The sequence below is a fragment of the Staurois parvus genome, unplaced genomic scaffold (assembly GCF_062004578.1).
Source record: "Staurois parvus isolate SC_StPar_1 unplaced genomic scaffold, SC_StPar_1.0 ptg000564l, whole genome shotgun sequence".
NCBI lineage: Eukaryota > Metazoa > Chordata > Amphibia > Anura > Ranidae > Staurois > Staurois parvus.
In genome coordinates this window covers 1,795,544-1,820,636 of record NW_028318360.1, presented here as the reverse complement: position 1 = coordinate 1,820,636, position 25,093 = coordinate 1,795,544, and the positions used below count along the sequence as shown (strand labels likewise).

Here is a 25,093-nt window from a genome sequence, read left to right as displayed (position 1 = left end):
AGACCTTAAGTATACCCTGCCAAGGAAAATACTCCACCTCGTCTTTAAGCGCCATGTTCTCCCCGCCGCCATTGAGTTCACTATGAATTCCATTCATGTTGGCTACTACTTCTGCGTCGTCATAGTTGTTCAAGGGATAAATATGAGCAAATTTTGCTGATAAAGGGGTACCATCTTCATCATCACTACCACTGCAAAGAAAGGGACCCAATTCAGTTATCACACCATGTATCATTTAAGATCATATGTGCCCAGAATATTTCAATTTTGGGTGGACACTAGTAGGTTAACTCACTGAACCAATATATCTTTCAAAGACTCCACTGTTAGACACATTACTGTGTGGGGTCTGATGCGAAGCCATGATAAGGATGTCACAGTTACAGCGGTTTCCTTTAAGTATTTGCAATTCCATATGTAACACTCATTGATACCATCATTTGCTTTTTAAAGTCTATGTCAGATGGAACTGTATTTCTTATCCCATACACAGGGGGTTAGTGTGAAAGACTTAGCAAGCAACCATACAAAATGAAAATATCAGTTTTGAAAAGAGCTGATCTTAAATGTAAATGTAAGGGACTCACCCCAACAAACTAAGACATTTTGCAGCACAGCACAAAACTATCTTAATCCAAACCACAACTAATTGTGTCTCCATGTGTACCCTTCTTATGTGCACACTGATAGGAACCAGCAAAGATGCGGCTTGGGTGATACATAACACAGTCAACAGGCTCAATTCACAAAGCTACCATGTCAAAAGAAGTATCCTTATTTTCAGCGAGCGAGTTATTTTCAGGTTAGTCTAATAAAATGTTTAAAATGAAAGACATATTTGTGAAAATAGAGTGCTTTAGATTGATGTTAACCTTTTTGCTGCAGCATCACTTGCTGGAGTGAGAGAAATAGTTCTAGGGCCATTATTCAAGGTTAACGCTAAACCACTGATCGGTGGAGGCTTTTAAAGTGTTGCCTATAGAAAATTTAGGGTACCGAATATTGCCAGCATTTCACAAGCACGCACAATTTTAAGGCTTGCCATGTTTGGTATCTATTTACTAGATACAACCTTATCCTTTTATATTTTACCAAAAATATGCCCTAAAATGAACCTTAGTATATTGTTTTTTACTGAAAATTTGCAATTGATAAACCATTGGGTCAACATCCTGTAGCATTAAAATATGTGAAACTTCACCCATTGTATTCTTCAGTTTCTGCTTTCAGAAAATATATAACATTAGGGACACTATGTGCATAGCATGGAGTGTGTGTTGACGCACGTTAAAATGCACCCAAGTTTGAACGACATGGATTTTTTATACACTGCATTGATGTGCCTTTTTCACAGTAGAAGCCAAAATACTTTATACTGTTCTTTGCTTATGCTGCAGCTGTATTGTTCTATGTTTAAACTCCACAACATCTTTATTTGCACCCAGCACACATCAACACAGCAAATTAGCATGAAACGGGCCTATGGGAAACCAAAGGTTTCAGCTTATTATGTTGGGACTGGGAGAGCAAAGCAGCCCAATGGATGTGGTGTGAATGGGTCCTTAGGACATATTTTTCAGCTGCTGCTGTAATAAGTCTACCTCCATAAGGCATCTAAACTACAGCTAGCAACTTGTGAAAGGATGCCTACAAGGATGAGATAATCCCTCTACTTCTTAATGCCCAACCTTCAAGTTACAGGGTATATATCCAGCGGTCTACCAGTCCTCTCAATGAATGCTAAAAGAAAAGAAATGTTTACTTACCTGTTAGTTCCTCAGTACACTAAAGGACTAGTATTCATGAATCATGGGTGCTGCTACCTTAAAGTGATTGGACATTTGCAAAAACTTTTGCTAGGCCACCCCTAGAGCATACCCATATAACCCCATCCACTCAGACTCGTTTTTTTAGCAAGCAATGGGGTGTAATCAAGGTACAGAGGCGAGGGACCTGTTCCTTGTACTATATTCCAAGATAAGAAATTTACAGCCAAGTTGAATTCCTATTTCTGAATCCTACAGTATAAGACTGGTATTCATATACCAGGGGAGGTGCCCGAGCTATAAATCTGAGGGATGGGCATCAACATAGCAACCTGGAACTTCCAACAGGCCTACAAGAAACCCATATAAAAATATTCAGATAACAGCTTGAAACACCTTGCAGTCAAAACTTAAATCAGCTGAAGCCTGAACGCAATAGCAAAACAGGGAGGAGGGTGTTTCCTGTAAGGACCGACACCCAGGAAAAGTAAAATGGGATGCTGCACCCCCCCCCTCCCCCCCCAAAAAAAAGCTGTGGTAGACTAACAGCCCTACCAAAACCACATCCAGAGAATGTAAGGCAATTTCCTTATGTTTTGGGTAACTGGTCAAAGACAGAGGGAAAGTAAGACAATGTTCTCATTGAGGTGAAAATCGGTGTTAATTTTGATGTAAAATTTCAATTTTGTTTTAGTCAGTCTTTTGATGCCATTGTAGTTTAGTTTTATTTGAATCATCTAAATTGTTTTAATTTTAGTCTTATCTCTAGTACATTTTAGTCAACTACAATCTCCAGTATCAAACAAAAATATTGCTTTTTCACAAAAAAAAGTGCAACTTTAAAATATAACCCCCCCCCCCCATAATGGCTGTAATGCCATTGCACATATTACCCAAGTATAAAACTTTTAACAGTTCTCTATTAATAATGAAAACAAGTATCAAGCAAAATCTTTATAAATAAAACCAAGTGTCGTAAACAAGAAAATTGCTTTTTGATCAGTTAATTTTGATGTGATATTTCGATTCAGTTTTAGTCATATAGTCTTTTGACTAAAATGCCATTTTAGTTTGTCGTATTTTAGTCACTTTAATTGAAACTGAATTTAATTTCATTTAGTTTTTGCTGCTGAAACCATGCCATCGACAAAACTTAATACTAGTGAAAAGACCACATTCGTTAGATAAAAAGGAAAGGTTTGGTCTCAAACCATCCTGCCTTGAGCAAAAAAGAAAAGGCTATTTACAAGATAGAGCTGATAACTGAAACATGCCTAACAGATGTGATAGCAACCAAGAAGGCAACTTTAAACTTGAGGTCTTACAACAGAATGTCTCCATTTGTTTCAAAAGGGGGTATTTGAAGAGCAGAGAACACCAAGTTACCAGATTGAGAGCCCAAAGGAATGTAGGAGATCAAAACGGGGGGAATTATATGAGCCCTGTAGAAAAGTCTAATAAGGGACTGCAAGGCAAAAGTTTCTGAAGAGAAAGGATAAGGTAAAAAGCTTGAAGGTACTCCGGGCCAGACGCTGGTAAAAACCATGCTGAAGAAAGGCTAAAATACATGTGATAGATGATTCTCTCAGCTTAAACATTCTGTCCTTGCACTATGCAAAGGCAACCTTCTAGTGCATTGGCAAACCTTATGGAATTTCCCTGCTTCCTGTGTTGCAGAGACAATCTGAAGGCTCCCAGTTCCAGAAAGTTGGTGGGAGTTTATTCTGGGAAGTATTTCTACTGGACAGTCAGGGAGTTGTAAACTCCATCACAGAATGACTGGCATCTGTGGCTACCACACTCCTGTAAGGGAAGAGTTTTCCCAATTCCAAGGAATGGCTGCAGTGAAATGCGGCAGTGGGAACTGCCTTGAAGCAGGGCAACCAGGAAGACCAGAATCTTCATACAGAAGCAAATTGAAGGGTGTCATTGGAATCTGCGTGTCCAGGAATTTGGACCTTAAGCAATCTTCTCCTGAGAGAGAAAGATTCTGACTTGTGTCCAAGATTAGACCCAGGTACCCCAGATGATGTGGTGGCTGGAGAGCAGACTTTGGAAAGCTGATTATTCATCCAAAGATTTAAAGTAAATGGATAGTCCACTGGACGTTGGCTGGCAAAGTTCTGGCTCACACATCTACCATCAGGAGGTCGTCCAGGTAACAAGAGATATGAAGGCCATCGGGTTGTAAAAGAGCCAACAAACGGTTTTGTGAAAAACAAGGGTGCATAGAAGAAACCAAATGGCAGTGCCACAAACTGGAAGTGCTGTTCTCCCACAGCAAAATGTAGGAACACCTCTGTGATGGGAGAATACGCAGATAGCCGTCTTGTCTGCCTACTGATGCAAGAAATTCCCCATGTCTGAGGGAACATATCTTGTTGCTTCCATTTGGAATTTTGGAACACAAAGGAATCTGCTTAGGATTTTTAGTCTAGTTTTGGGGAGAATGACCCATTTGATTTTGAGTGAGAATAGAAACCTTGAAGGTGTTCTTCTGAAGGAGCTGGTACAACCACTGTACTTCAGGTCAGTCATCAAATCTGCCTCTTTTTGGACAGAAGCTGGCAGGTTGAAAGGAGAGGGCAAGGAGAGAATCTCTATTTTGTACTCCTTTGAAATTAAAGATTGAACCCAGAGATCCAGGACATCTTCGAAAAAGTGGCAAAAATACCAACAGATGTGCGCTTGGTGGGCCAAGGCTTGCAAAAAAAGGAAGTGGTAAGCCTTGGTTTTGAGGTTGACATTTGGAGACAACAAAAGAGACTCGTAGAAGTACATTTCCCTCAGTTACTTCCTTGATTGATTAGTCAAGGGATTCCCCGGAACCATTAAATGGCATGTGTAGAAAACTTTTCTAATGAGTGTGTTCAACAGACCCAGATTTTAGATACAAAATCCCACATATGTGCCCAAAGATACGAAATTCATTAGACTTGTTGATGACATTCTTATGAGCATGGACACAAAACAATAGAGCTAGACACATTAGCTATTATTGTTCTAAGAGCAGGATCTTTAAAGCTCTATATCATCCTAAGTGACATATCGGCATGGATGTCACTCCACTTCCTCTTTCTAAATCTTTCTACAACTGAGCTCTTAGTATTCCCTCCAGCCCGTGCCCCCTCCCCCTGACTTCTCCATCAAGATCAATAATACAACCATCAGTCCCTCCCCTCATGCCAGGGTAGTAGGTGTAATCCTAGACTCCTATCTGTCCTTTCAGCCCCAAATCCAATCACTGTCCAAATCTTGTAGACTTCACCTCCGCAACATCTCTAAGATAAGCCCGTTCTTAACCTCAGAAACTACTAAGCAACTTATTCACTCCCTTGTCATCTCCCACTTTGACTATTGTAACTCCCTCCTCATTGGCCTACCTCATAACAAGCTATCCCCTCTTCAGTCTATCATGAATGCTGCTGCCAGACTCATCCACCTTTCTAACCGTTCCATATCTGCCATCCCTCTCTGCCAATCCCTCCACTGGCTTCCAATTGCCCAACGAATAAAATTAAAAACATTAACAATAACATATAAAACCATTTATAACTCTGCCCCAAATTACATCACCAATTTCGTCTCCAAATATCACCCAAACCGCCCTCTCCGCTGCTCCCACGACCTCCTGCTCTCTAGCTCCCTTGTCTCCTCCTACCATGCTCATCTCCAGGACTTCTCCAGAGCCTCCCCCATCCTCTGGAACTATCTACCCCAATCTATCAGACTATCGCCTACTCTGCCCACTTTTAGGCGATCTCTGAAAACCTCTCCCTTCAGGGAAGCCTATCCTGCCTTCAGCTAATAATGGAATCTTCTATTCCTTCTACCAGTCCATCCCCGAAAGTTATTACCTTTTGTACCACCAGTCCCCTTCCTCTAAGATTGTAAGCTCCAAGGAGCAGGGCCCTCCTAACCCTCTTGTATTGAACTGAATTGTTGCTGTATTGTCTCCCTTTATTTTGTAAAGCGCTGAGCACTCTTTTGTCGCTATATAAATCCTGTATAACGATAATGATAATAATAATAAATAATAAAAAAAATGTGTATATTGCAGTTCCCGAACCTTAGATGTGATGGCTGCATTAGTTTTCTTTTTTTGAGGCTTTTCCCCCTCTGTCTTCACCTGGTGATCTGGCAAGTAACTCACCTTCTGCATTAGTGCTCCCAACTCTGGATAAAGTCACACAGGAGCACCTTTGGACAGCAGCACTGTCAGTTAGGGGGAAGGAGAGCGTTAGATGTAACTAGCAAATTCAGATACACTAAAAAATTTAAGCAAAACTCTATCTCACACTGCAGTTACAGCAATTTTTAAAAATCTTTTGGGATAAATAAAATGCTGACCATTGTAAGCACCCCGTCAATGGTATTTGGTTTGTCTCAATACTCTACTACATTTGCAGGAGAGCTTGTTCTCTTGAAAAAAAACAGACTTACTGGCTGGTTCACCTGGTGAATAAGGCAAGAAAGCCTAAAAAAGAAAACCAATGCAGCCAACATCTAAAAAATGGTAAGTTGCAATATAATGTTTGCTTTTGAGCTCAATACTGCTTTAAAGACAAGTTAATTTTGTTCCTGGTCTTTGTTCATACATCTCAACCAGTTGGAAATGGCCTGGCAAATGGACATGGCAGCAATTTCTGGGTGCAGGGCTGGACCTAAGGTCTAAGAGGGGTTCAAAACACCTATCAACAGAATCCTTATCAGGCGGAACATCCTCCTTAGTAACTGTTAAGGTGTTTATTGAGAACTGAAATGGCAGGATCCACCTTAAGAATAGGCTATTATTTTTAAAATCTTTCCCAAAGGTTAAAGATCAGCTTCAGAGTATAGAAACGAGCCAGTCCTGAAGTACACACTGTGCAAAATGGGAAAAGTCTTTTTAGACTCAGCCCAGCTCTTAGAACCCAATGTTTTGGCTGTAGAGAATCAGGTGCTGTAAGGAAAAGGCTAGTGCTCACTTCATCAATAAGCATGTCCACAATGGAAAGCATCTGGCGTAAGGCCATAACTTGCACATCCTAAGCTTCAGGGGAAGGAAAATCCTCTGCTACAATATCAATGCCCTCAATACTTTCTTCCATATCCTATAGCAAAGTAGGTTCCGCTTGTGATTCCTGGTCAGTGAGAACAGATGATGTGTGAAAATGGAAGAAAAAAGGGAGAAAACGAGCAGGCAAGAGATTTCAAAAGACGACGACAATATCTGGAAAGGGGACTTAATATAAGTGGAATTGAATTGAAGGAAGATGAGATATGAGTACTGAATAAAGGACTGAAATTTGCCCCAAAGAAGAATTTAAATACATTTGAGACATGTTGGAATACAGAAATATCTGAACATTGATTATCAAGAATTATTTGGACTAGACTGCAAGACTCCTTTTATTTATTTTTTTTTAAAACGGACTATTTCATACCTTGGGATTTTATTTCATATGACGACTCAGCTTAATTCAAGTACCTTTGAATTAAGCTGAGTCATTATATACCGCAACTTTTTTGATACGGGACTTTACACCCCATGCCACGATAGGGTCATTAGAGCTCTATTTACGGGAAATTTTTAGATCTAATAGGTATATTGAATACCATCTGCTATACAATCTTTATATGGGACATATATCTCACGCATCCCTAAAGCAACCGCATCTGCTCTATTAATAAGAGGAATTTTTGGAACTCATATCAGGGCATACCCTAAAGGAAACATGAATGTTTGAAGGCAACTTAAAGAGACTCTCATACTACATATTTTTGGATTTCATCACCGTTACCTATATATGTATGTTTTTCACCTCATCAGTGGAAATTGATCTGGTTTCCAATATATCACATAATTATTTCACTAACTTTATTTATTTATTATAGAAACCTCACCAATATACACATATTTTTTTGGATACTAGTCCATTATTCTTGGTCACACAATGGAATTTATATGCACCATCCACAAAATATTGTTCATCCAATAAAAAGATAATGAGATGCATATTTAGTCACAAATTAGATTCTCATATGTGCATCCAACAAGGTTGAATTATGACGATATAGCTTCATGATTCTTTTGAATTCATTGTATTCCACCATTTATTCCCAGGAACTTTTCCATATATACTTTGATGTTCACTACAAGGAACAGATAAAGAGGAATAAACGAACTGACCAGGATATTACTGTATGTATGAACATTTCATCTGATGAATACAGAAGAATAATTACAGCCTCATATTGCTAACTCCTTGCCCATGCAGCCAAATTGAAGACGCCAAACGGTTTCTTTACTTTTAACTCTTTGATTTTATAACATGATTGAATTATGTTCACCATGTCCACCTTTTTCATGATCCATGAGATCAAATAAATACTATCTTGCATTCACCAATGTAGTGATAAATTACTCCACATAGGATTAATTACAAACCACCTTTAGGCAGATTTTGCACTAGTCAACTGCCATTTTGTTTTCTCACTCACTCATTTATGCCTTTAAAGACCTTGCTTTGAGCAATGTCATGGTGGACCAGGAAGGGGCCATCCCCAAACTGTTCCCACAAAGTTGGGAGCATGAAATTGTCCAAAATGTCTTGGTATAATGACACCTTAAGAGTTCCCTTTACTGGAACTAAGGGGCCAAGCCCAACCCCTGAAAAACAACACCACACCATAAACCCCCCGCCACCAAACTTTACACTTGGCACAAGGCAGTCAGGCAAGTACCGTTCTCCTGGCAATAGCCAACCCAGACACATCCATCGGATTGCCAAACAGAGAAGCGTGATTTGTCACTCCAGAGAAAAAAAGTCTCCACTGCTGTAGAGTCCAGTGATGGCGTGATTTACACCACTGTATCCGACGCTTTGCATTGCACTTGGTGATGTAAGGCGTGGATGCAGCTGCTCGGCCATGGAAACCCATTCCATGAAGCTCTATACACACTGTTGTGCTAATCTGAAGGCCACACAAAGTTTTCAGGTCTTTAGCTATTGACTCTGCAGACAGTTGGTGACTTCTGCGGACTGTGCGCTTCAGCATGCGCCGACCCCACTCTGTCATTTTACGTGGCCTACCACTTCATGGTTGAGTTGCTGTTGTTCCCAGTTGCTTCCACTTTGTTATAACACCATTAACAGTTGACCGTGGAATATTTAGTAGCAAGAAAATTTCACGGATGGACTTATTGCACAGGTGGCAACCTATCACGGTACCACGTTTGAATTCACTGAGCTCCTGAGAGCGACCCATTCTTTCACAAATGTTTGTAGAAGCAGTATGTATGCCTAGGTGCTTGATTTTATACACCTGTGGCCATGGAGGTGATTGGAACACCTGAATCCAATGCTTTGGAGGGGTGTCCCAATACTTTTAGCAATATGGTGTATATAACCATAGGAATAAAACAGATTGAGTTTCACCAGAAAGACAGATGGCCCATATACTCTTGATTATCTTAAATGGCAACTGGTAAAACAGCAACCACAAATCTAAGTCCCAACATTCTCCAACTCATTAGTGGTCTGGGATATGCTACGGACCAACACCAATCTCATTTCTCCTTTATTTGTTAGTGCACCTTTTTAACAATCCAGCATTTCCTCCTGGTATGGGCCTGAAAGCCTTTTGGTGGTGGCTGAATAAAGGCCTGTACAGAATTGGCTACTACTTCACTTAGAGGGCCACTTACTCTTTGACACTGTACAGAGGGTTTTAAAAATGCCAGTTTCAGAAACTTCATGATTTTATCAAATTGCTCATTATTACATACTTTATGGCTAGATCTCACCATAGACTCCAGGGTCATATCATGAGAAATGGTGTACAAGATACAGGTCTGAGAGGGGGAATCTCCACTATTTACGGCCTTTTACTAGATACCTGTACCAAATTACCTTATATTGGAGACTGGGAGGCCAACATAACTATACACAAGGAACTAGATTCCTGGCATACTTCTTTTCAAAGGTCCTACACATGGGCATTCTGAATGTATCTTAAATTGAAGCTAATCTAAGTTCTCACTAGATGGTACTTGGTCCCTGCCTCTCTAGCGAAACTATCCGAGCTCCTCACTTATGTGTTTTCAGGGATACCCAAAGCTCGGAACTATGTACCATATCTGGTGGGAACGCTCCCGATTTCGGGGTTTTTGGATTAAGTTGTTGCCCTTCTGAGGAGGTTAACTGGAGTCTCCATCTCGAAAACCCTTAAAATAACCCAGCTAAATGAACCAATCGAGAATGTTTCACGAGTTACTCAACAATTGATATTTTTTTTTATCCTCTTAGCAGCCAAGCTTACCATCACCAGATGTTGGAAAAAGACTTCTGTCCCTGCCTCTCAGGTATGGAAGAAGGTTTTGGGGATTATGACCTATGAGAAACTTGCTAGCATTATTCAGGACTCTCATAAGCAAATTCAAAAGGATCTGGAGGCCATGGGCTGACTATATGCACATCAATTTAGAATTGTTGCATTTTAGGTACTCTAGTCCTAATCAGGTACCATCCCTGGGACCTCTCTCCCCTTCCCCCTTTTTTTTTGCTTTCTCTCTCCTTTCTTGTCCCTTCCCTTCCTCCTCCTTTTACTAGAACTACAATATTGATGGTTGTCTGCTAAAGCAATGCAGGCACTATGCCTCAGTTTCTATGTTGGCCTTTCGGTGATCTCCTTGGCAAATTGTATATGGCTTTTAGGAACTGGAGAACATCCTGGGCATTTATGTGTTATGTAACCTTCATTACTGTTGTTACTCTACAGTTGCCCTGTTTTTTGGGCTATCACAGCTGTTTTTGTGTAAGGATCTTTTTTCTTTTCTATACGACTTTCTAAAATTCAATAAAACATACTGAACGTAAAAAAGCATGCAAAGAAGAAAGGATGTGGTAATCCATCCGATGGACAAAAGAGGAGTAGATCTTTAAAAAAAAAGATTACAAGAAAGAAATAGAGAGGTTATTTAGTGATGGGAACATGTACAAAATCGTAAGAAAAAATTCTGTACTGGTATACAGAAGGGAGTTGAAAAAAATTAATCAAGAAAGGGAGATAATGGAAGATTTTAAATTAAAAAAAAAAGCAGAGTATCCATTACCATCAGCTTGTGGGATGCCAGTTATTTATTATCTCCCGAAAATTCATGAAAATGAAGATTACACCCAGGGAAACCGGTTGTCAATGGGATTATGTGCCCAATTGGGCGAATATATTGATTTTTTTTCATTTAGCCGTTGGTAGAAGAAAACGGAAGCCTGCTTGAAAGATACCAAGCATCTACTAAAGATCTTAAACTTGTGAAGTGAAAATGAATGTAAATTAGTCAACGCAGATGTCAATTCACTTTACACCATTATCAATCAAAAAGAAGCAGTGGAATCAGTTGAATGGGCTCTAAATAAGTTCTCAGAGCTTTCAAGTAAGCACAAGTAGTTTATTATCGAACGTTTGAAGTTCAGGGCTTAGTCACCACTATTTTTGGTATGATTCCTAATAAATGATAGGCATAGCTATGGGAGCAAAATTTGCTCCCAGCTTTGCTAATACTTTTACAGCTAAGTGGGAATCAGAGAAAGTTCTCAACAATCGACCAACCCATCTAAGATGCTACCACTGCTTCGTTGATGATGTGTTGCTGATCTGGGGTGGAGAGAATAGCAGCCTAGAAAGGTTCAAATCTAGGCTTAAAGTAGAATCATTTTGGATAGAGTAAGGGAGGGTTATAACCAGTCAGTTTATTACCATCTGCGCCCCATTGGGGAAAATAACCTTCACTTTCTCATAGCCAAAACAGGAAATGAGAGGAAATCACCACATATTAATGTAATCTCTAGGGAACCCCAGGTTATCAGGACTAGCATACCCATTGAAAGATTTCCCCTCTATTACTTTTCTGGGGATAGACCAAAACCTGGGATTTATCTTCACTTTCAATGCAAATGGTAAACAGGACAAATAGAGAGGGTGAATCTCCCCAACAGGTGCATATAGAGCAATAACAATTGACAGGGGTTCTAATCAATTTCCACTTTGTCCTAAACTAAAAAAAAAGTTGTGTCTTTAATTGTACTTTAATAACTGGAAGAATATGTGTCTCACATGAGAGAAATACCGATTTCCTAGATTTGGTGACTGAGAGACAGAATGATTGTCAGATGAAGACCTCTTAAATCTTGCAATAGAAATGGCTATATACCACAAGGGTGTTGCCATTATCAATCATAATTATTGAATATCCATAGAGGTCAATATATTAGACTGAAAAGAAATAGTACAGAAGAAGATGTTTTTTGTGAACAAACAGAATAGGCAACAGATTTTTAAACAAAGGCTATGAGAAGAAATTCACAAAAGAAGAGATAGGGAAAGTTAGGAATATGAAAGAGAACTGATACAAGGTGGGGTGCGAAGGACAAATGAAGATCTACAGCGGGGAACAACGATTATCTTGGATTTCAATATCCAGTATAAGACAATTGAAAAGATCATAAAGAAATATTGGCATTTCCGTAAACCTCGTTTGTCTGTACTTCTGTGGATTACAGGAGTGCAGTTCTGCAATCCTGTGACTAGTTTGCAGAAGACAGCGGGCTAAAGTCTGTTGTTGGCTGACGTCACTCAGCTGGTCCAGGCTGGAGAAATATCACAGATGTCTGGACCAGCACCTGGCTCAGCCTTTCAGTAATCTGCTGAGAGCCAGCTGCTCTCTCCCCCTCCACAGCTCAGCGACCCATTGAGTGGGTGGGTGGACACAGCAGAGACCAGTGACTGACAGTTCTCAGTATTAGAGCCGGCAGGGGACAGATGCAGCATCGGACGGATGCTACATCCACCTAGGTAAGTATGATTTGTAGAAAACAAAAAAACAAAAACAAACTTATTTTAAAAAATATAGATTACCAACAACTATCCTTCCTGATCGTCCAAAGTTCATCTATAGCAAAGCTCCCACCTTTAAGTACAAATTAGTGAAATCAGTCCTAAACCCTCCAAAAAAAATTAACTTTCCAGTTCCACAACTCAGGAAATGCAGCAAATGTCATTTCTAAAGGAAACCAAATGTAATCCCGGGAAGAAGAAGATATTTGCAGTCTCAGCTACTGGAAAAAAATTAAATAAGGAACTTTATATTGTGTGCATCAGAGGGGATGATATATATGGTGGAATGTCTAAGTGGCCTTCAATATGTAGGGTGCACCTCCACAAAGTTAATCTACAAGGTTGAGATAGCATATCTATAATATCAAAAGAGGCTACACAAAACAGTGTATGCTGCCAAACATTTTTAGTATATCATTGAGATCCAAGCAAATTAGTTTTGGAGACTATAGAAGGTGAAAAAGCATTGGGGGGTGGTGGGAGGGCTTATATCAGACTATTGATGATACCCAGATGCTAATCCCTGGGGTCTGAACATGGAGTTCAACCTTAATTGTATTATTAGTAATGCCTAGAACGGCTGGATTATTATTATACAGGATTTATATAGCGCCAACAGTTTGCTCAGCGCTTTACAATATAACGGGAGACAATACAGTTCAATACAAGAGGACTAGGAGGGCCCTGCTCCTTGGAGCTTACAATCTTAAGAAATTTATAAGTAATTTATATTGCAAATATATTAGCGTCAAGTACAGGTTATACTGTACTTCACCTAGATTGTAAGCTCGAAAGAGTAGGGCCCTCTTACCCCTCGTACGTTGTTTGTTGTTGTTGTACTGTGCCATGTATTGTCCCCCCTCTATTGTACAGCGCTGAGCAAACCCTTTGGCGCTATATAAACTCGTAGTAATAATAATAATAATAATACTGTATATAGTCCCTAATATTGGATGGGTTCATATTTATTTTATGTCTTAATTTATTCTGTTTTCTTATTTATATCTTTTCTTGTCTGCTAATTGTCGCAAAAGGTCTGAGGTCCACAGTAGTTAACCCCTATTTTCACAACTTGGTTATGGTAGTGCATACAGTCGTGGCCAAAAATATTGGAACCCCTACATTTCTGTCAGATAATGCACCACTTTGCCCAGAAAAATGTTGCAATTAAAAATATTTAGGCATTCTTTTGTTTGTATTGGAATGACACAAAAACGTGCTAAAACAAAAAGCTAAATCAGTCACATTCCACATGAAACTCCAAAAATAGATTAGACAAAATTATTGGCACCCTCAATGTAATATTTCGTAGCACATCCCTTGGGAAAAAAATAAAACAATCACTTTCTGTAACCATCAATGAGTTTCTTACACCTCTCTACTGGAATTTTAGACCATTCTTTTTTCGCCAGCTGCTCCAGATCTCACTGATTGGAAGGGTTCCCTTTCCCAGCTGCTGTTTTGAGATCTCTCCACAGGCGCTCTATGAGACTGAGCTCTGGACTCATTGCTGGCCAGTTCAGTACTCTCCAGCACTTTGTCTGAAACCATTTCTGGATGCTTTTTGACATCTGCTTTGGGTCATTGTCTTGCTGTAAGACCCATGACCTCTGGCATAGAACCAACTTTCTGACACTGGGCCCTACATTGCACCCCAGAATTCTTTGGTAATCATTAAATTTAATAATGCCATGCACATGGCCAAGACACCCAGAAGCAGCAAAGCAACCCCAAACCAATAGTGAACCTCCACTATATTTGACTGTAGAAACTATTTGTTTCATTGCTTTTTCTGAAAACAGTAAACTGATGGGCTTTACCAAGAAGCGGTCATTTTGTTTTGTCTGTCTACAGCGCATTCTCCCAAAAGGACTTTGGCTCTCAGGTACTTTTGGCAAACACCAATCTTATTTATGTTTCTGTGTCAGCAGGGGGGTCCTCCTGGTCTCCAACCATAGCGTCTCTTTTCATTCAGATGGTGACGTATAGTGCAAGCTGCCACAGTGGTACTGTTTCTGAAGGTCACTTTGAATTTGACCGAGGTTCTTTAGCCACCATTTGAACAAACCTTTGTTGCAATCTTTGGTCAATTTTTCTCTTTCGTCCACGTCCAGGGAGATTAGCTACAGAGCCATGAGCTGTAAACTTTTTGACAATGTTGCGAACAGTGGACACAGGAAAATTAAGGTCTCTGGAGATGGACTTGTAACTTTGAGATTGTCCATGCCTTTCCCAAATTTCTGTTCTCAAATCCTCAGACAATTCTTTGCTGCTTTCTCTTCTCCATGCGGGACACAGAGACACACAACAGAAAGGTTGAGTCAATTTTTCACCATTTTAACTGGTTGCCAGAGTGATTTCCATATTTTCAGCAGGTGAGTTTAATTACGAATTACAAGAGCAACAAAAACTTGGAATGCAATTGTTTTACAATTTTGAGAAGGTGCCTATAATTTTGTACAGTCCATTTTTGGAGTTTTGCGTTGAATTTGTCAGATTTGGCTTTTTGTTTCTCCACTTTGTTGTGTCATACCAATACAAACAAAAGAAACAAGCATGACAATACCTAAACATTTGACTCACCATACCTCTTAAAAATACCTTGGGGTGTTTACTCTCCAAAATGTAGGTATTTCCTGGGTTTTTTCACTGTCCTGGTGTTCCAGGGTCTCAAAAAATGTGATAGGTAATAAAAACTTAGATGTGTAATTTATGCCCCTAGAAAGCCTGAAAGTTCTGCTTGGATTTTGGGCCGCTCTGGGTGGCTAGGCTGGGAAAACGTCTTGGATGTGTGGTATCGCCACACTCGGGAGGAGTAGCAGAATGTGTTTTGGGGTGTATTTCTATGTATGCCTATGTGTGTTAGAAATCTCTTGACAACTTTGTGTAAAAAAAATAATTTCCTTTTTTCAAAAACTTGTGGCCAAAAAAATTACAATTTTCAAAACACTCACTATGCCTTTCAAAAAATACTCTGGAGTGTTTGTTTTCACAATGGGTCATTTTGTGGGCGTTTCTCCTGTCCAAGCACTCCAGGGCTTCCAAAAATGTGATAGGTAGCAAGTTAGATGTGTAATTTATGCCCCTAGAAAGTCTGAAAGTGCTTCTTGGATTTTGGGCCCCTCTGTGTGGCTAAGCTGGGAAAGTCCCATGCATGTGGTATTGCCACACTCTGGAGGAGTGGCAAAATATGTTTTGGGATGTCACTGCCCATGCTGTGTTTGAGAAATAACTTCTTAAAATTACAACTTTGTGAGAAAAAAAAGTTTATTTAATTTTTTCATTTTCCAAAAATTGTGACAAAAAATACAACTTCAAAAAAATTAATCATGCCTCCTATTAAATACCGTGGACAGTCTACTTTCCAAAATGTGGTCATTTGAGGGGTGTATTTGAACTGTCCCGGCATTTTATGGACGAAATTAGACAGGCAGTCAGTACGGTTCATTTCTCAAAAAAAAAAAAAAAAAAGTATATATACATATATATATATACATATATATATATATATATATATATATATATATATATATATATATATATATATATATATACACACACACACACACACACCGTAGACTCTGTCACATATAAACCAAGACACAGAAGGCAAATAAGACTGACAAGGCCTTCTTCACTTGGCTAAAATTTGTCTTTTATTTAATAGTAATATATACTGACTTTAGCTATTTTTACCAAAGAAATGCAGAATACATTTTGGCCAAGATATATGAAGAAAGGATTTGCAAAACTTTAAAAATCTAAGAAACACTTTTTTTTTCTTAAAATTTTCGATCTTTCCCTTTTTTATAGCAAAAAGTAAAAAACCCAGTGGGGATTAAATACCACCAAAAGAAAGCTTTATGTCAAAAAAATTATAACAATGTCATGTGGGTACAGTGTTTCATGAAATTGTCAAAATGTGACCATGCTGAAAACTGAAAAATGGCCTAGAGTGGAAGAGGATGACAGTGTCCGGACTTGAAGTGGTCAATACTGGAACTATAAGATATGCATGGTTTGGATATTCACTTTTATTGGAATCGGTTATGAGTTTATGCACTTGCACTTTTTGACGTTGTGTTGACATTTGCACTTTTGTTATCCACTTGCCCTCTAGAGGATTTACCCCCCTTAATGACCAGGCCTCTTTTTACTACTCGGCGCTGCACTAATTCAACTGATAATTGCGCGGTCATGCAATGCTGTAGTCAAACAAAATTTACGTCCTTTTTTCACACAAATAGAGCTTTCTTTCAGTGGTATTTGATCGCCTGTGTAGTTTTTATTTTTTGCACTATAAACAAAAAAAAGACTGAAAATTGAGAAAAAGAACAATATTTTGGACTTTTTGCTATAAAACATGTCCAGTAAAAAAATGTAAAAATCAAATTTCGTCATAAATTTAGGCCAAAATGTATTCTGCGACATGTCTTTGCTAAAAATAAAAACTCCCAACACGCGTAAATTAATTGGTTTATGTTAAAGTTATAGCGTGCACAAATGGCGGTATTGATACTGGATTTTTTTTTTTTATACTAATAATAGCGGCGATCAGCGACTTATGGCGGCAATCAGCGACTTATGGCGGGACTGCGGCGGACATTCTGACACTGGGGGGGGATTGACTTAGGGTCACTGACATCCCCAGTGACACCAATACAGTGATCAGTGCGCAAAAAAAAAAGCACTGACACTGTACTAATGGCACTGGGGAGGAAGGTGTTAACATTTTTAGGTAATCAAAGGGTTAACTGTGTGAGGGGAGTGTTTTACTAGTGGGCGGGGGGGTGTGCTTCACAGTTATACACTGTCCCAGAAAGCTTATACACTGTCCCAGAAAGCTAAGCTCTGCTCTCCGGAACAGTGTGCTGAAAACTGACAGGGGGGAGAGCTGCATTGTGGTGCCGCGGGTAGGGCGGGCGCGCGCCCCCTAGCAAGTAAACAGGATGACGTTTATAAATGAGATCCTGCGCACAGGGGCCGCTTTGCTTCAGTATATGTACTGTGGGTGGTCCCCTAGTGGTTAATATGTGTATTTTATTTATCTTTTAAAGTCACAAATGTTTTATAAGCTTTATTGACTGTTTTTGCATTTTTGCACATTTTTGGAACGCTTCACCTAATGTTATATACATTTGATTTGTGTTGTGATTGCACAAACTAGTGGTAGCAGCTCCAGTGAGATTTTTTTTTTGGCAGAATTTTGCTGGTTTTTAGTAGCGCTGGGATTATTTTTTTTTTTTTCTAGAATGTATGTCTGCCAAGTGTTTGCAGGGATATTCGCAAGTTTGAAAATATGAATTGGGTTGGAAGCAGAGACTAAAATTCCAGATTGCAGTCCCTGAATACAATGTTCTGGACCAAAATATCTGAAATGCCCTTGGTCCAGAGGGCCACAAAGGTCAACAAATGTCAGACTAACAGCAGAACTGAGTTCCAGAACCAAGCGAAGGAGGGGTTTCTTGCACTAATGTTCTGCAAACATTTGAGTCAAAGGGTCAATCGCATCTATACCGAAAGGAGGCCCCTCCCTTGACCCCACTGACCTAAACAACCTTAGACCTATCTCCCTGCAACCATTCACTTCCAAGCTCCTTGAGTGCTTAGCCTACAATCGCCTAAGTACCCACCTCACTGATAACAACCTCCTTGATCCACTACAGTCTGGCTTCCGTCCCCTACATTCCACCGAAACCGCCCTACTTAAATTCACTAACGACCTGCTAACCGCCAAAGCTAATTGCCACTACTCAGTCCTCCTGCTCCTCGACCTCTCCACGGTCTTCGACACAGTCGACCTCCCCCTCCTCCTTACCAAACTGCACTCCTTTGGCATCAGGGTCGCTGCTCACTCCTGGTTCTCCTCCTACCTATCCCAAAGCTCCTTCAGCATCACCTAAAACGCTGCCACCTCCCCCCCTCTGTTGGAGTCCCCCAAGGCTCTGTCCTCGGACCCCTCCTCTTCTCCATCTACACCTCCTCCTTTGGCAAACTGATACACTCCCACGGCTTCAACTATCACCTCTATGCCGATGACACACAAATTTACCTCTCCACCCCTCACCTCACCCCCTCTCCGCCCGCATCGCCCACCTCCTGAACGACATATCAGACTGGATGTCACTCCATTTCCTCAAGTTAAACCTGTCCAAAACTGAGCTCCTGGTTTTCCCCCCAGCCCGCGCCCCCCCCATCACGACTAGCACTGCCACCATCAATCCCACCCCACACGCCAAAGTCCTGGGTGTCACTCTGGACTCAAACCTTTCCTTCCAACCTCATGTCCAATCACTATCAAAATCATGCAGGCTCCACCTCCGCAATATCTCCAAGATACGTACATTCCTCAACCCAGACACTACTAAACAACTCGTACACTCCCTCATCATCTCACGCCTGGACTACTGCAACTCCCTTCTCACTGGCCTACCCAAACAAACGCTATCCCCACTCCAGTCTATCCTGAACTCAGCGGCTAGACTCATCCACCTCACCAACCGCTCCACATCTGCCACCCCCCTTCTGCCAATCCCTTCACTGGCTCCCGATTGCCCAGCGCATCAAATTCAAATTACTAACTCTGACCTACAAAGCCATTCACAACGCCGCCCTAAACTACCTAACTGACCTGATACCCAAATACCACCCTACCCATGCCCTTCGCTCCTCACAGGACCTCCTACTCTCTAGCTCCCTGGTCTCCTCCTCCCACGCCCAACTCCAGGACTTCTCCAGGACTTCCCCCATCCTCTGGAACTCCCTACCCTAATCCATCAGACTGTCACCTACCCTCCTCACCTTCAGGCGCACCCTGAAAACCCATCTCTTCAGGGAAGCCTACCCCACCCTCACCTAACAACCGATCTCCTCCACTCCTCCCACCACTCCATCCCCCACAGCCACTTCCTCCTGTACCACTATCCCCTCCCTCCTAGATTGTAAGCTTGAAAGAGCAGGGCCCTCGTACCCCTTGTGTATTGTCTCATGTTCTGTCCCCTTCGCTATTGTACAGCGCTGAGAAAACCCTTTGGCGCTATATAAATAGTATATAATAATAATAATAATAATAATCTGTTTGCCTGTCCACACGATTGAGTAGGAACACAGGCATGAGCTACAGTTAATGGAGGACAGAGGGTGCATCAGGATAGATCCAGGATTCCAGACAGCTAAGGTCTGGCATATGGAAACAGTCGCAGTGGCAGGTTGTAGACCTGGACCTGCAAGTGAGACTAAGACCTTAGAAAGGGCTTCTAGCCTTCTATCCACTGGGTCTTTAAACATGTTAAGACAGGAAATGGCTGGTCCACCACTGGGAAAGACCACTTATTTAGGCGCCCCATCTCCATAGAGTATTGCAGGGCAATACAGTAGAGCAAAGACCTTTTTCCAGGTTAAGACAACTGCGATACAAGACTTGAAGCAATAGGGAATGCATTGTAAAGGTCTTAACAGGTTGATAGCTCTTTAGAGAACGCAGGCTAGTTAATTAATGTGTAGCCAATGCAGGCAGCTCCGAATCTAGGCGTATGCGGACTACGGCTATAGATTGAGACTGTATCCTTAAGTTTTGGAGTAATATCTGTAGATCGCAACTCCTTGTGTACCAAGTCCTCAGATAAGGAATAGAAATATCGCCAGCACACTGGGTTTCTCCAATATGGGTCCAAAGCTTCTAATGTGTAAGTCCACAGATACGGTACAGTACTCCACACCCTTAACTGATCATAGAGAAACAACTTCAGCCTCAGGAATTCAAAGACAGATGCTGGATAACAAGGCATGAAAGCATGTTTGCAGCCCCTGTGCTATAATTTTGCTATCACAACCGCAATTGTTCCCACAAACTCAGACGTAGTAGCTCAGAGGAGTGCTATGACTCAGGCAGGTGATCTGAACTATCTGTGTCTGGTCCTACAGAGAGGACACTGCATGACCTCCCAACACTATTAAGACTGCTAGCTGGCCATACACCCAGTACCACTGTTCTTGCATTTATGATCCACCATATTAGAAGACAGTGAGGGACAGCATGCAAAAAGTGCTCAATTTTAGCACCAGACCTGACAGGTCAATGCCTTTTGTGACTGGGTCACTTGTAAGGCAATAGAGAGCTCAAATACGAAGTAATAGGCACCTAAATAAGTGCCTAATACAGACTCCAGGGCCAAAAAGACACATTAAAGTATAACTGAGGGCGATTTCTTTTAAAGTTTTGGATAGAGGGGACAAGCGACAGAACACCTGTTTGGTGTTTAGTGCGGTCTGTGTTCCTGTTTTGTAGATTCACCCTATTTGTCCTGGTGACCGTTATCACTGAAAGTTTAGAAAATCTTCCAAAGGGGACACCAGTTGTGGTCACTTAAATGCATTTCCTCTCATTTTCTGTTGTGGTTATAGAACAGGAATTGAAGGCACTGATGGCGCAAACAAAACCCTTACTCTATCCAAAATGTAAAAAAAAAAAATTGCCTTCAGTCCTACTTTACAGGACGTTTTCACTTCTTCTCAGTGGGGTACAGGTATGGCTTCTGTGACAGAGTTTAGGATCAGCCCATCCACACAAGCTAGAAAATGATCCCCTTCTGGCTCTGCAGTAACTGAAGAAACGTGCTAGATAAAAATGAATTTTGACGAAAACATTTTTTTTTCCTCTGAGGGGAGAGAACAGGTCTGTTGTGGCACGTTTGAAGTTGGAGGGGTTATAATGGACTGTTCTAAAGCCTTGTTTTGCAAGCGTCTAAATTTTTGAGGGCAGCAGTAAACCCTAAACCACCCCAATTACTGCATCCTGTGTCCCGTGATGTACGCTTAACATTTTATAGCTAATTAATTAAATGGAGAATCATAAAGGGAGAGTAGGATATTCTTGTAATTTGTTTAGCTGATGCACTGGCCTGGGAACGCGAGCACAGTTTTTACAATCTATGAAGGTGACTTAAAGTGCATTGAAGCACAAAAACAAAAAATTTATATTTTGCCGTTTACTAGTTCTTAGATGTGGTGGCTACATTAGCTTTTTTAAGGCTTTTTTCTTTTTTTTTTCAGGACTGAAGACAGGGCTACAGAGCGAATCAAAACTGAAGAGATTGTCACATAATTCGAAGAACACTACAGAATATCTAGTTTTATAGTGGAAAGATAAGCTGAGAAAGGGTGGAAAAGCAGCAACTTACAATGTGGGTGCAGAGCCATTGTTTGCAAGAATCAGCCTGGGATGCTGCTGGATAGTGATGGGAGAGCTGGGCCCGGACCCTGAACTAGCAGACGATATGCTGGGAGGATGGATTTCTGACAGGTAGTCTGGAGTGGAGTCTACTTGTAGTGGTGGTAAGGGGTTTACATGGATTTCTTCTGCCACAGGTGTATCCATAATGCCACACGTTAAGATGTGCGAGAGGCTGCAGTCATCGCAGGTACACCTGCCAAGGGGGGGGGGAAGACAAACAAAATTGATAATCAAATCAGCAACATTCTACACACTCCATAATTAGAGACTGCATTCAAGACAGTAAGCTTTATGTGTCACCAGAAACAAGACAACATGCATATATTTTCCAACACTACAAAGGCTTGCAGAAGTGAATGACACTAATGATCAAGATCATTTTAAAAATGCATAAACAAAAATAGCTGGATGTTATATTGGAAACTGAAAACTTTTCTTGCAATGATTCTCTATAAACCTCCAAAAACAAATCTGCAGTTGTGCAAAAAAAAAAAAAAAAAAAAAGAGGGGGGGGGGGGGGGGTGTACTAAAAACATGGATATGCAATTTGTTTTTGATTAATGTAAAAGGAGAGCATGAAAAAGTGATATCTTTGGCAAAAGAGCATGCAATTCTCTTGACAGTTGGGAATGGGTTAAAGTGGTTATAAACCTACCCCCCCCCCCCCCCCCCCAAGAAAAAACACCTACTTGAGCTGAGCCCTCTCAAGATCTAGCCCTGTCCTGCCAGCAGCACAGCTGCTCCCTCTTCTTGATCTCACAGGAGATTCTGAGCAGTGGGAACTACAGGCTCAAACCCTGAGGGTGTAGCCAAGCTGGGCTGTGTGTGTCTATGGACGCACAGAGCCTGTCCCAGGAGCGCACCTGCATGGGTGCACACTCAGCACACAGCTTGAAGAGCGGGCACTCTAAATAAAGAGGGAAAAGCGACAGCGGGAGACTCCAGAAGAGGAGGTAAGCCACAGCTCTGTGCAATACCACTGCACAGAGCAGGTAAGTATAACCACTCTTATTTTAATTTAAAAAATAGGTTTTACAATCAGTATCTCTTATCACCACTTTTGTTTCCGTATAAAGCAGGGAAAGTTTGCAAGCAATGTCTGGGTTTTTAGTGCTCCATCTAGGCCCTAGCTGGGGAGATTTACCCTCTCAACTGGTCCTGATGACCATTTTTACAGACAAACTATGGAAAATCCTAAGAGTAAGAGTCAACAATGAAACGAATTGTGACAGGAATCTTCCAGTAGAGGTATCTTCCAGTGATACCTTCTACTCTTTGATAAGATTTTCTCTCCCTTTTTGGTACAGAAGGTAAAGGGACAGCTAATCAAAGGCACAGGAAAAAAAAGCACTAATTTATGGTGTATGCATGCTGAAGTGTACAGAGGACTAAATTATATTACAGCTGTATCTTGCCAAATTAGTACTGCTATCTCCATGGTAATTCTGCAATGCATTTTCACCTAGCAACTGAATGGAAACCTTATGACACAGTTGCTGTTACCAGCAGCATGCCTTAATGCTGCTTAACCACAATGAGCTCAGATCCCAGGAAAAGAATCTAACAAAGGGCTTAACAAATTTACTTTGAATCTAGGAGCCAGCTAAAAAAGTCAGGAGCCAGTTTTTTTTTTTAACTACTTGTCTACTGGTTACTTTTGCCTCCTTCCTGCCATGGCCAGTTTTCAACTTTCAGCATTGTCACACTTTAAAATACAATTGTGTGGTCATGCAACACTGTACCCAAATTACATTTGTATCTTTTTTTGAGACAGATAAAGCTTTCTTTTAGTTGTATTTAATCACCACTGGGTTTTTTATTTATTACCAAATACTCAAAGAAAAAAAAACTTTCTTCATTGATGTGCGGTGATAAGGCTGTACCAATGAGGCTGCACTGATGGGGTCACCAATGAGGTTGTACTGATGGGGCACTGATGAGGATACACTGATGGGGCACTGATGTGGACACTGATAGGTGGCCACACTGGCTGTCACGAGGGTAGAGGGCTCCTGGGCTGCCCAGACCCAACTCTGAGCTGCAGTCTGAGCCTGTCCAGGGTGGAAACCGAAATGCCTGAGGTGTCCTCTGCGAGGGGGTGTCTAGCTCGAAGCCATTGCTGAGCCCGTTCAGAGCCGCCGGTTCCTGCTCCGAGGTGAGGCTGAGAGTCTCCCCTGAGCGGCAGGTATCCCTGAGAGCCCCACAGAGGACACTTCCTACCAGCTCCGCTCCTCCTCTGACCCTTCCCTCCTACTACTGTACAGCCCCGCATCTCCCCTAACCCACCCTTCATATTCCCAATGCTCTACTCCTTTAACCCACCCTCACAGCACCGCTCCTCCCTACCCCCGGGCTCACACATGTGGCAGTGACACCTGCAGATGCCCGGCAATGTTGTGTCTGGGTGAGCTCCCTTGTGGTACACCACTGGGACAGACAACAGCCCAGGCAGCAGGCTGCATTTTCTAGTCGCCATGGCGAATTGGCACCCGGGATTTGTTGAGCCCTAATATAACAATATCCGGTTTTAAAAACACCACCATGACTTTTTCCACAGTTGCCTCCACAATATTTTACAACCACCTGATGATTATTTTTTTTGTTAAAAAAAATACCTTTACTACACACTACTTATAAAACATTTTCAGTAATCTTTCAGTAATTTCATTGTTCTGACTTTTATCTAATGCCTACAGGAAGCTTAACCCCGTAGAAAACACAGAGAGAGCATATGATCGTGTTCACACACTCACCTTCTCCTGTAATTACAGTTTGGACAGTCAGACATGCACATTCTGGTCGATAACATATGCCTCATTTTATCAGCAAAGTTGTTCTCGCCAGTCAATGCTTTCTTGTTGTTTAACTTTAAAGAGAGAAAAAGAAAAAAAGCTTGTTAAGGCTTTGCCCTTGCTAGTTGTTTTAGCCAGTCACCTTTGTATACCTCTGACTTACCGTCGCCCTGAAAACACTCTACCAAAGACGACTAGGGGGATTGAAGGTAAAGAGACCAAGCTACTCATAACTAGTCTGCTCCTTTTGGCAGAAACCACACCATCAATCAGGTGGACACATTTTTTTCCTATGAGCTGTAGATGGTGTCATCATTTATACATTTATTTACACATCACAACATTCTACTCTGAACTAGTAGGAGGTAAAATAAGAAAATAATAATTTTATTGGTTTCTCAGATTGTAAGCTCCATGAGCAGGGC

General features: G+C 41.1%; 1 protein-coding gene across 2 annotated transcripts in view; it reads right to left on the bottom strand.

Annotated features, from left to right (window-relative positions):
* The window catches only part of FAM193A (family with sequence similarity 193 member A), a 181,734-nt gene that overhangs the window by 46,078 nt on the left and 110,563 nt on the right, over positions 1-25,093 (bottom strand). For both annotated transcript variants that reach the window (XM_089691534.1, XM_089691533.1), the window contains exons 10-12: positions 24,630-24,742; positions 21,824-22,069; positions 38-191 (exon numbers count right to left, since the gene is read on the bottom strand). In XM_089691534.1, coding sequence (XP_089547660.1) covers positions 38-191; positions 21,824-22,069; positions 24,630-24,742 — 513 coding nt within the window. The remainder of the gene's footprint in view (positions 1-37; positions 192-21,823; positions 22,070-24,629; positions 24,743-25,093) is intronic.